This window comes from Chiloscyllium punctatum, chromosome 8 (genome assembly GCF_047496795.1).
Source record: "Chiloscyllium punctatum isolate Juve2018m chromosome 8, sChiPun1.3, whole genome shotgun sequence".
In the NCBI taxonomy this organism is placed as follows: Eukaryota; Metazoa; Chordata; class Chondrichthyes; order Orectolobiformes; family Hemiscylliidae; genus Chiloscyllium; species Chiloscyllium punctatum.
The window spans coordinates 114,713,416-114,726,419 of NC_092746.1; the positions used below are offsets into that span (position 1 = coordinate 114,713,416).

Below are 13,004 nucleotides of genomic sequence, written 5' to 3' on the forward strand. Positions count from 1 at the left end.
TCTGACTAGGATGTGGTACAATATTTTTTTTATTGTAGTTATGAGTTGATAAATATTCTGTTTCAAAACCCAAGCATTTTGGGTTCTTTGAAAGTTGCTTATTTACTCTATACTTTATGCGGATTCCTAAGTAATAGCATTTCTAAGGAAGGGGAGAATCATGCGTTTTTTAGTTCAGTTTTTTAAATACATTTGTGGGATGTAGGCGTCTTTGCCTGGCCAGCATTTATTGCCCTTGAGAAGGTTCTTGAACCAGTGCAGTCCATCTGCTGTGGGTTTACCCACAATGCCATTAGGGAGGGACTTCTAGGATTTTGACCCAATGACATATTTCCAAATCAGGATGGTGAGTAGCTTAGATGGGAAATTGAAGGTGTGGTGTTTCTATCTCTGCTGCCCTTGTCCTTCTGGAAGGAAGTGATTGTGGGTTGGAAAGTGGTGTCTGAGGATCTTTGGTGAATTTCTGCAATGTGTCTTGTAGATAGTGGATGGAGTGGATGCTTGTGAATGTAGTGCCAATCAAGCAGGCAATTTGTCCTGGATGGTGTCAAGCTTCTTGAGTATTGTTGGAGTTGCACTCATCAAGGCAAGTGGGGAGTATTCCATCACACTACTGACTTGTGCCTTCTGGTGGACAGGCTTTGGGGAGGTGAATTACTTGCCACAGTATTCCTAACCGCTGATCTGCTCTTGTAGCCACTGTGTTTATATGGTGAATCTAGATGAGCTTCTGATCAATGATAACCTCCAGGATGTTGATAATGGGGGATTCAGTGATGATAACATCATTGAATATCAAGAAGCATTGGTTAGATTGTCTGTTATTGATGATGGCCAAAGCAGGGCATTTGTGTGATGTGTCACTTACCACTTGTCAGCTTAGGCCTGGATATTGACCAGGTCTTGTTGCATTTGATCATGGACTTATTCTGTGTCTGAGGCTTTGTGAATGGTGCTGAATATTGAGCAATCATCAGCGAATATCCCCACTTCTGACATTATGATGCAAGGAAGGTCATTAATGAAATAGCTGATATGATTGGGTATAGGACACGACCCTGAGGAACTCCTGTAGAAATATCCTGGAGCTGAGATGACTGACCTCCAGCAACCATGACTCCTTTGTGTTAGGTACGACTCTAACAAGTGCAGAGTTCGATCCCTGATTCCAGTTTTACTCATACGCCTTGATGCCACACTTGACTGAATGCAGCTTTGATGTCAAGGACTGTCACTCTCACCTCAATTCGGCTCATTTGTCCGTTTGAACCAAGGTTGTAATGAGGTCCAGAGCTGAGCAGCCCTGATGGTACCTATCACTGAGCAGATTATTACTGAGCAGGTCCTGCTTGATAACAGTATTGATGACACCTTGAGGGTAGACTGATGGGGCGGTAAATGGTCAAGTTGGATTTGTCCTGCTTTTTATGTGCAGGATATTCCTGGGCAATTTTCAGTTGTCAAGTAGATTCCAGTGTTGTACTGGAACAGCTTGGCTAGAGGAGCTGCAGGTTCTGGAGCACAAGTCTTCAGTACTATTGCTGGAATGTTGTCATGGCCCATAGCCTTTGCAGTATTCAGTGTCTCCAACTATTTCTTGATATCATATGGAGTAGTACCTACAATGTCGGGAACCACTGGAGGAGGCCAAGATGGATCATTCACTTGGCACTTCTAGCTGAAGATTGCTGTGAATGTTTCAGCCATATCTTTTGTGCTGAGGTACTGGACTCTTACATCATTGAGGATCGGGATATTTGTGGAGCCACCTCCTCCAGCGAGGTGTTTAATTGTCCAATACTACATGACTGGATGTGGCAGGACTGCAGTGCTTAGATCTGATCTGTTGGTCGTAGGATTGTTTAGTTCTATCTGTCACTTGCTGTTTATGCTGTTTGGCACACATGTAGTCCTGTTTGGTGGCTTCACCAAGTTGACACCTCATCTTCAGGTATGCTTGGTGCTGCTCCTGGCAACCCCTTCTCCACTCTCCATTGAACCAGGGTTCATCCCTGACTTGATGGTAATGATTGATATTGATGAAAATGTGAGTATTGCTGATTCACCTGATATTGAATTTGTTTGCCTTGAACTTCATTCTTCATATTCAGCTCATTTGAAAAGATTATTTAGATGTACTAACCTCCTCTGCCTCTTTCGTAATGGCTTCGTAGACTAGACAGTCATCTGCAAAGTGTCTGATATGGTTTGATATTCCACCTTCGATATCATTAATAATTAGCAAATGTCCAGGATATAACTTGTGGATTGACAAAACATTGGTTTCCAGTTTGAGGCTTCACCATTCACTGTGACTCCGTTGCCTTTTGATACAAAATGTTTTTATCCATTGTTGGTGCTTCCTCAGATTATCTAATGATCTAGCAACATTTGTGAAGAGAAATCAAAGTTTATATTTCAGGTCCGGTGACCCTTCCTCACTTCCAACTGGAAGAACTGCAGTCCTGAGGAAGGGTTGCTGGACCCGAAATGCTAACTTTGATTTCTCTTCTCAGATGCTGCCAAACCTGCTGAGCTTTTCCAGCAACTTTTGTCTTTGTTTCTGATTTACAGCATCTACAATTCTTTCAGTTTTTACCTAATAATTTAATTTTAACTGTAGCATGTGTGCCACACAGCTGAACGCCTTTGAAATATCTAGAATAGCTGAATATGTGGCGACTTGCTTGTCCAGGTTATAGGTCAAATTGGGATAGTCAGGACAAGTTGTGATCCTGTTGATCAACTTTAAGAAATGCATACTGTCAGTCAATAAGGATGTCATGCCCTTCATGATGCCTTAACAGCTAACTAACAATATATGTGTTCTAATAGTTTACAACAAACACTAGTAAGCAAAATAGGTTGGTAATTTGCTGGATTGGTAGGGGATCCATTCTTGGAAATTCAAGAGTAGAGTAATTTGATCTAATAGTTTGAGGGACAACAGGTTTTCTAAGAACAAGTCTGTTTTTAAGAGTGTCACTAGAACTCTGATATCGATTGACATCCTTGAACAAATTTTTTTAAGTAAGCTAATTTGAAATTTGGTGGTGTCCAGAAGTCAAAATTGAATCCTAGTTAAAGTTCATCACTATGAATTAAATTATTGTTTCTTTTAGTCCTTCCTGTACATTTCAAACAAGAGCTTCGGAGCCTGGAAGCTGAAGAAGATAGTACTGCCATTCTGAACTGTGAGATTACAAAACCTGATGCCCCAGTGGAATGGAGCAAAGAATCTGTGGTACTTCAATCCAGTAAGAAGCATGAAATAAAGCAAAAAGGTTCCTATGTTGAATTACTTATTCATAACCTAAAACCTGAAGATGCTGGAAAATATACATGCGACACAGGAGATCAACAGTCGGTCGCAATCTTAAAAGTAAAGGGTAGGCCAATAATCATTACCCATAATGAATGGTTAATTGTCGATCTTCTGATAAAATTTCATCCACTATCTTGTCCACCATGCTGGTTGGTGATATGGATCTCTTGTTCAAATGTTAGCTTTTTATGTCAGACTATCTCTGTCTAAGAAAGTCAGCACATTTTGGTATCTGCTGCATAATTTCTAGTTCATGATCGGTATTTTATGCATGCAGTGACATCTGTTTGAAAGATGTTAGTAGTTAAATTTGCAAAATGTATTCTGAACTGTATTGAAACTTACTTTGAGAAAGCTGGAATTACAATAAATGGTGTAACTGCTTGTGATACCATAAAGACTAAATTAAGAATTGGTAGGAGATTGGTTGTGTTGTTAGATGTTGTTAATATATATCATTTTCTGACATTAGTGTAAATTGTAACATTCTTCAATTCAAATTGATAAAAATTAAGACAGTGTGAAGTAAGTATTTTAACATTCAAGAGGAATTTGATTTCTAGCAGTTAACAACAAATCTTGGAAAATGGCAATTTTGGAAATTGGCAAATTAAAAAATGGCAATTTTGGAATGAAGTGGTAAAACGGTAGAGGTGGGTATGCTTACAACTTTTAAAAGACATTTGGACAGGTACATGGATAGGAGAGATTTAGAGAGATATGGGCCAAATGCAGATAAACGAGACTAGTTCAGTTTAGGAAATCTGGTCGGCATGGATGAGTTGGGCCAAAGGGCCAGTTTCTGTGCTGTATACTTGTATGACTTTTATGACTCAAAACCCATCTGTTAAGGAATGGCAGTGGAACTCTGATAGTTAATGGCTTCCCCAAGCATTATTTTTGAAAGCTAATTTAAAATCTTGTAAAATGGTGTCCAAAAGTAAATTTTGAATCCTAGCTGATGTCCATCACCATGAATTAAATTACTGTCTTTTCTAGCGCTTCCTGTACTTTTTAAAGAAAGACTTAAGAATCAGGAAACTGAAGAGGATAGTACTGCTACTCTGAACTGTGAGATTACAAAACCGAATGCCCCAGTGGATTGGAGAAAAGGATCTGTGCTACTTCATCCCTGTGAGAAGTATGAAATGAAGCAAAATGATTCCTGTGTTGAGTTACTTATTCATAACCTAAAAGCTGAAGATGCTGGACAATACATATGCGATACAGGAGATCAACAGACTATGGCGATTCTAAAAGTAAAGGGTACGCCAGAAGCTATGACACTTAATGAATAATTTATTCTCTATTTTTTCTTAATATTTCTTCTACTGCTTTATCCATAATTATTGGCAACATAGATTCTTTTTACAGAAAAGATTATGTATTATTTTTGTGTTCTGTAGGGATCAGTTCTGGGACTTCTGCTCTTTGTGATTTTGATAAATGACTTGGAAGTGAAAGGTGGGTTAGTAAGTTTGCTGGTGACAAAAAGTTTGGTGGAGTTGTGGATAGTGTGGAGCACTGTTCTAGGTTGCAACAGGACATTGACAGGATGCAGAACTGGGCTGATAAGTGGCAGATGGAATTCAACATGGAAAAGTAAGAAATCATTCCCATTGGAAGGTCAAAATAGAATGCAGAATATAGGGTTAAAGGTGGAGAAACAGAGGGACCTTGGGATCCATGTCTGTAGATCTCTCAAAGTTGCCACCTGGGTTGGATAAGGTTGTTAAAAAGGCATATATGGTGTGTTGGTTTTCATTAGAAGTGGATTGAGTTTAAGAGCAGCGAGGTTACGCTGCAGCACTATAGAGTCCTGGTTAGACCACGCTTGGAATATTGTGGTCAGTTCTGGTCACCTCGGTCACCATGGGTGGCACAGTGGTTAGCACTGCTGCCTCACAGTGCCAGAGACCCGGGTTCAATTCCCGCCTCAGGCGGCTGACTGTGGAGTTTGCACATTCTCCCCGTGTCTGCGTGGGTTTCCTCCGGGTGCTCTGGTTTCCTCCCACAGTCCAAAAGTGTGCAGGTTAGGTGAATTGGCTATGCTAAATTGCCTGTATTGTTAGATGTAGGTGAATGGGTCTGGGTGGGTGTGCTCCGACGGGTTGGTGTGGACTTGTTGGGCCGAAGAGCCTGTTTCCACACTGTAAGTAATCTAATTATAGGAAGGATGTGGGAGCTTTAGAGAGGGTGCAGAGGAGATTTACCAGAATGATGCCTGGACTGTAGGGCATGTCTTATGAAGAAAGGTTGAGGGAGCTCAGGCTTTTCTCATTGGACCAAAGAAGGATAAGAGATGACTTGAGAGAAGCATAGAGTCATAGAGATGTATAACATGGAAACAGGCACTTCGGTCCAACCTGTCCATGCTGACTAGATATCCCAACCCAATATAGTCCCACCTGCCAGCACCTGGCCCATATCCCTCCAAACCCTTCCTATTCATATACCCATCCAAATGCCTCTTAAATGTACCAGCCTTCACCACACCCTCTGGCAGCTCATTCCATACACGTACCACCCTCTGCGTGAAAACGTTGCCCCTTAGGCCTCTTTTATATCTTTCCCCTCTCACCCTAAACCTATACCCTCTAGTTCTGGACTCCGCAATCCCAGGGAAAAGACTTTGTCTATTTATCCTGTCCATGCCCCTCATAATTTTGTAAACCTCTATAACGTCACCCCTCAGCCTTCGATGCTGCAGGGAAAACAGCCCCAGCCTGTTCAGTCTCTCCCTATAGCTCAAATCCTCCAACCCTGGCAACATCCTTGTAAATCTTTTCTGAACCCTTTCAAGTTTCACAACATGTTTTCGATAGGAAGGAAGCCAGAATTGCACGCAATATTCCAATAGTGGCTTAACTAACGTCCTGTACAGCCGCAACATGACCTCCCAACTCCTGTACTCAATACTCTGACCAATAAAGGAAAGCATACAAAACGACTTCTTCACTATCCTATCTACCTGCGACTCCACTTTCAAGGAGCTATGAACCTGCACTCCAAGGTCTCTTTGTTCGGCAACACTCCCTAGGACCTTACCATTAAATGTATAAGTCCTGCTAATATTTGCTTTCCCAAAATGCAGCACCTCGCATTTATCTGAATTAAACTCCATCTGCCACTTCTCAGCCCATTGGCCCATCTGGTCCAGATCCTGTTGTAATCTGAGGTAACCCTCTTCGCTGTCCACTACACCTCCAATTTTGGTGTCATCTACAAACTTACTAAGTGTACCTCTTATGCTCGCATCCAAATCATTTATGTAAATGACAAAAAGTAGAGGGCCCAACACCGATCCTTGTGGCACTCCACTGGTCACAGGCCTCCAGTCTGAAAAACAACCCTCCACCACTACCCTCTGTCTTCTACCTTTGAGCCATTTCTGTATCCAAATGGCTAATTCTCCCTGGATTTCATGAGACTTAACCTTGCTAATCAGTCTCCCATGGGGAACCTTGTCGGACACCTTACTGAAGTCCATATAGATCACTTCAACTGCTCTGCCCTCATCGATTTTCTTTGTTACTTCTTCAAAACACTCAATCAAGTTTGTGAGACATGATTTCCCACGCACAAAAGATGTTGAGAGGCATAAATAGAGTGGATAGCCCCAGACTTTTTCCCATGGCATCACAATGGGGCATAATTTTAAGATAATTGGAGGTAGGTTCTTTACACAGAGACTACTCTTGGTGTGTGGAATGCACTGCTAGCAGTTGTAGTAGAGTCAGATACATAATGGACATTAAAGCGACTCTTGGATAGGTACATGAAAGATTGTACAATGAAGAGTATGTATAATATTTTTATCTAAGATTCGGATAAACTGCTGGCACAACATCAAGGGCCAAAAATCCTCTACTGTGCTGTACTCTTCCTTTGTTCTGTGTTCTAATCAAGTAGTTCCAAGGTCAACATGAGAATGAGGTCTGATGATTGAGGAATGGTAGCGAACCCTGAAACTGAAAACCTACTGTAAACATTGTTTTAGTGAGTTTGATTGAAGTGGTATTGATACTCATAAATTAAGTTTGAATTTAATTGAAGGAATCTAGTTCATTGTGAATTAAATTGCTATCTCTCTTAGCCCTTCCTGTGCTTTTCAAACAAGAACTTCAGAATAAGGAAGCTGAAGAGGGCAGTATGGCCATTCTACATTGTGAGATTTCAAAACCGGATGCTCCAGTAGAATGGAGGAAAGGATCTGTGGTACTTCAACCCAGTGAGAAGCATGAAATGAAGCAAACGGGTTCATCTGTTGAATTGGTTATTCATAACTTAAAAGTTGAAGATGCTGGAAAATATACATGTGATTCAGGGGATCAAAAGACAACTGCATCTTTAAATGTGAAGGGTAGGTCAATAATTGTTACTCAGATTAAACTTTTCTCATCTCTTCAGCTCATTGAGCTAGACATTACATCAATCATCTTTAGTGTTTGTAAGGGTTGAGCTACACATATTGCTTTCAGTATTCTGAATTTTACTGTACTTCTTGGCAATAATTTAGGAACTTGTGTGGGGGGGAAATGCAGTTAATTTTCCTCTTAACAGAGGCAAAGAATCTGTGGAGTGTCTGCTTTATTCATTTTAAGCCTTTCTTGAGAGGAGCAGGTCGGACTTGAACTTGGGTCTTCTGTTCTGGGCAATGACATCACCACTACACCACAAGAGCTCATAATTTTGTGTTTTAACTTTGTTTCGACATAAGCCAAGGATGCTAGTTGCACCCCTCCCCCCGCCCCCCCCACCACCCCTTTGTAGCTGCTAGCTTTTACACTGAGCTGCATGGCAAGAAGAAAATTAACAGATAATTTTACTGCTTTTAGCACAAATTGGTTTGCATTATATTGATAGAAGACAAGGTGACAACCACATGTAAATAAAGACCTTTTTTAACATTGTAAGGTGTGCAACTATTCAAGGAAGAGCCTGTGCAGTTTTGAAGTACAGATTTTTTTTGGTTAAGCTCTCCAGCTCATCTTTGGAAAGGAAAAGTCTGTGAAGGACAAACCTTTAACATAGTGCAATATATTTATATATAGCTAACATCCAAACAGAGATTGTAGAGAGATCACTACACTTTAATGCAAGATTACTGAGGAGAATATAGAACTGAAGTATGGGAAAAAGTGAACACTGCAGAAGCTGGGGATCAGAGTCAAAAAGGTGCTGAAAAAATACTGCCAGTGAGGCAGCATCCAAGGAGCAGGAGAGTATGTTTCGAGCATAAGCTCTTCATCAGAAATGGGGATGGTGGGGGGTGCGGTGTGGGTGACGGGGCTGAGAGAAAAATGGGGGTGTGGGGGAGGAGGGGAGGGAGTTGGGAATACGTTGGTAGATGTAGGTGGGGGGTGATGGTGATAGATCAGAGTGGAGTGTGGAGTAGATAGGTGGGAAGGAAGATGGACAGGAGGGCCAGTGATGCCCTCATCCCATGACTGAACAAAACAAAACTAGGTGAATCTGCAGTTACTGCCACAAATGTTATCTTCATTTTCAGAATGCCCAGCCACCCTCAGTCTGCTTTGGCAACTAATTGGCCAGCTGTTGGAAAATAATGGTGCAAACAGGAATCAGGCTTCAAGCGTCAACACCATTAGTCTATGCACCCCTCAATCACACATTAGTTCTTCTTGTGAATTACCAGCCCTAGATTTTTTTGTATGGAAGTGATCCTTTAGTGGTCATGTTACTGGAATAATAATTCAAATATATTGACTGATAATGCGCACTCCCTGGCTTAACATTCCAACATGTGAGTTTGTGGCATAATTTTTATTATTAGTACAGGGTATTTGGAAATATAAGGCTGGTATTAACTAAAATATGTTCGGTTCACTTTGCAAACCCTCAGATAACGAAGCAGTCTGGGGCCACATGTAAAAAGACCTGGATAGTATTCATATTTTAACTGTAATATGGCAAGTAATATACATGCCATACAATTGGCAGAAAATGAATATCTCTGTCAGGAAAACATCAATTTCCTATGGTGTTCACGTTCAGAATCATTGCTGAATCCCCCATCATCAACCTTGTGTAGTTATTGAACGGAAACTTAATTAACACAGTCATCTAGATATTGCAGGCTTTTTGCTTTCAGTGACAACTCTTGACTCTTCAGTGTCTTTCCGTCATGCACAGGGAACATGTTTGATTTGATTTGATTGATTTATTGTCACGTGTACCTAAGTACAGTGAAAAGCTTTGTTAATAAGCAGTAAGGGTAGATCATCGTAATCAAGAACTTCCAGAAAAAACTAGACAAAGGCACACAGGGTCCATGCAAAGGAAGACCAGTATTAGCAAGATCAGCATTATTGGAAGTTGGAGAGTCCATTCATTAGTCTAATAATGGCAGGGAAGCAGCTGTTCTTGAACCTGCTGGTGCATGTTTTCAAGCTTCTGTATCTTCTGCCTGACCGAAGAGGTTGTAGGATAGCATTGCTGGGGCGATGGGTCTTTGATGATGTTGGCAGCCTTTCCGCAGCAACGGGCTGTGTACATGGAGTCCATGGATGGAAGGTTGGCTTCTCTGATGGTCTGGGCTGTGCACACAACCTTTTGTAGTTTCTTCTGCTCCTGGGCAGAGCAGTTGTCATACCAGGCCATTATGCACCTGGACAGTATGCTTTCAGTAGTGCATCTGTAAATGTTGGTGAGGGTCCTTATGGACATGCCTAATTTTCTGAGCTACCCGAGGAGGAAGAGGCACCGTTGTGTTTTCTTGACTGTCACATTTATGTGGGAGGTCCAGGACAGGTTGTTGGTTATCGTTCCTAGGAATTTGATTCTCCACCCTTTCAGCATCAGCTTGTTGATGTAGCTGGGGTCATGTTGTCTTCCTTCCTTTCTGACGTTAAAAATATGATACAATACTCACTATTATTTGGACGCATGCAGCTTTAACAACACTCAAACCATCAACAACATCCAGGATAAAGGAGTTTCCTTAATTGGAGTCCCATTCATCACCTTAAAACTTCATTGTCATACATGGATTGTGCACTGTGGGTGTACTGCGTACTGTCCATGAAATATACTACAAAAAATTTAACTATTCCTCTGCAATAAGCCAACCCAAACTTGCACTCTCTACCACTAAGGGCAGTAAGTACATGGGAATTCCATCACCTTACGTTCCCCTCCAAGTCACACAGCATTCTGAATTGTAAATATATTGTCACATCTTGAGAATTGCTGAAAAGGGCCACATCCTGTCAAAAGCTTTTTGTCTTCCACTCATCAGGATAGTTGGCAAGAAAACTGATTCAAGGAAACCAATATTTTTATTACAGGGCAGGAAAGTACTGATTCTTGTTTAGAATAGGTGTGGCTGTCAGGAATGCACGTATAAATGCTAATTGACAGCTAACTGCCAGGATTTCATTGATCTTTAATCCAGACAGGCTGATTCTGTTTAGTCAAGGCATTGCCATTATTTTATCTTGACTAGATTGAAATCCTAGAGTCGCTGTCAAATAGCATCTTGGAGTAGCATCAAGAGGACATAACTAGCATCAAGGGGACATAAATTTAAGGTGGAGGGTGGAAGATATAGGGGGGATGTCAGGGTTAGGTTCTTTACCCAGAGAGTGGTGGGGGCATGGAATGCGCTGCCTGTGGAAGAGGCAGAGTCAGAATCATTGGTGACCTTTAAGCGGCAATTGGATAGGTACATGGATAGGTGCTTAAGCTAGGACAAATGTTCGGCACAACATCGTGGGCCGAAGGGCCTGTTCTGTGCTGTATTTTTCTATGTTCTGTGGAGTAATTTAATAACACAGACTGCTTTTTCTAAAGGGGAACTTTATCATCACATTTCAAGAGCAAGTTGAGATGGGCAGTAATGCCATTCTTGTCAGTGACATCCACTTCCTTTGAATGAATAATAAAGAATTTATCAGGCTTTTTGAAAACCTGCATTTCCTTAAGGGAATAAACTCACCATCCTTGTCCTGTGCTGACTATATAGATTGAAAGTTGCAGATTTTTAATCTTCTCGTATTGAAGTTAAATAAAATCCACTCAGCTTTATCAAGCCTTCAAGAAGGAACACCACAAGATTTTGGCAACCTTACTCGTATTGCTCATATCCTGCATTTCTTTTTTTAAAAGACAATATCAGTTCAAATCACCCAGTCCTCTGAGTGTCAGAGACCAGATTTGAGATCCAAGATGAATGTTGTGATGCTACGCTAGTCTGACTGACTTACATGGGAATTGCTTGGGATATTTGAACATCTGATGGACCCATGCTCCTCAGGACCATAGTCAAAAGTCTTCGACTCTGACATGTTGGATAGATTAAAATCAAATTGAGTTCTTGAATAACTGTCGTACTGACTGCCTAAATACTCATACACTGGTATCCATCTCACCCACTTCATTCATTCTTTCATTCTTTCTTTCTTCCATCCATCCATCCTTCCATCCACCCATCTGCTAACATTTGTAATGAACACTAAAGTGTATAAGCTTTGCACGTTGATTGCACTATGTCATTATGAATTGAATTATCTTCATTTTTTTAGTTCTACCTGTGCTTTTCAAAGAAGAGCTTAAGAGTGTGAATGCTGAAGAGGGTAGTACAGCTTCTCTTCATTGTCTGGTCAGTAAACCCGATGCTCCAGTGAAGTGGAGGAAGGAATCTCTACTACTTCACCCAAATGAAAAGTATGAAATGAACCAAAAGGGTCCATATGTTGAGCTGCTAATTCACAGCCTAAAAGAAGAAGATACTGGAGAATATACATGTGATACAGGGGTTCAGCAGACCACAGCCTGCTTAAAAGTGAAGGGTAGGACGTGAATCATTGCATATAATTAAAGAATAATGTGTTCTGTTATGGAATAATTTCATGGAGCTTACTATTTCAATTCTTTCTGTAAAAAGTTTAATTGATAACTCCTGATGTTGTCGATGTCTCCTCAGAGCTGTAGCTTCCTCCTTGTTCTCCTGTAGTATACTTGTGCATATTAACATACTATTTAGGTAGCTATATATAGCGTCAGAATCATGGAGTCCGACAGCACAAGACAGGGTCTTCAGCCCAAACTAGTCCATGCCGACCAAAATATCAATTTATGGTAAGCCCATTTCCCTGCATTTGGCCCATATCCTTCTAAACTTTTCCTACCTGTGTATTTGTCCAAATGCCTTTTAAATGTTATAAATGTACCTGCCTTCCGCTGACAGCTGATTCCATATGCTTAAGACCCTCTGTGTAAAAATGTTGTCTTTCAGCTTCCCTTTTATTTTTGCCCCTCTAACCTTAAATTGATGCCCTCTTGTTCTCAATTCCCCAACCTAGGAAAAAGATTGATAGCATTCACCCTATCTATGACTCTCATGATCTCATACACTTCTATAAGGTCACCTCTCGGTCTCCTATGTTCTAAAAAAAAGTTCTAGCTTGTCCAACCTTTCCCTATAACTTAGACCATGGAGCCCTGGCAAAATCCTTGTAAATTTCTTCTGCACTCTTCCCAGCTTCATAACATCCTTCCGATAGCAAGGTGACCAACATTGAGCACAATACTCCAAGTGCAGCCTCATTAATTTCCTGTATAACTGGAACATAACTTACCAACTTACACACTCAATGGCCTGACTGATGAAGGCCAGTGTGCCTTCTTCACTGCCCTGTCCACCTGTGACACCACT

General features: G+C 41.0%; 1 protein-coding gene across 2 annotated transcripts in view; it reads left to right on the top strand.

Moving 5' to 3' along the window:
- obscnb (obscurin, cytoskeletal calmodulin and titin-interacting RhoGEF b) overlaps positions 1 to 13,004 on the top strand; it is an 802,448-nt gene that overhangs the window by 367,349 nt on the left and 422,095 nt on the right. For both annotated transcript variants that reach the window (XM_072576281.1, XM_072576282.1), the window contains 4 exons: positions 3,123 to 3,389; positions 4,325 to 4,591; positions 7,422 to 7,688; positions 11,872 to 12,138. In XM_072576281.1, the coding sequence (XP_072432382.1) occupies positions 3,123 to 3,389; positions 4,325 to 4,591; positions 7,422 to 7,688; positions 11,872 to 12,138 (1,068 nt within the window). The remainder of the gene's footprint in view (positions 1 to 3,122; positions 3,390 to 4,324; positions 4,592 to 7,421; positions 7,689 to 11,871; positions 12,139 to 13,004) is intronic.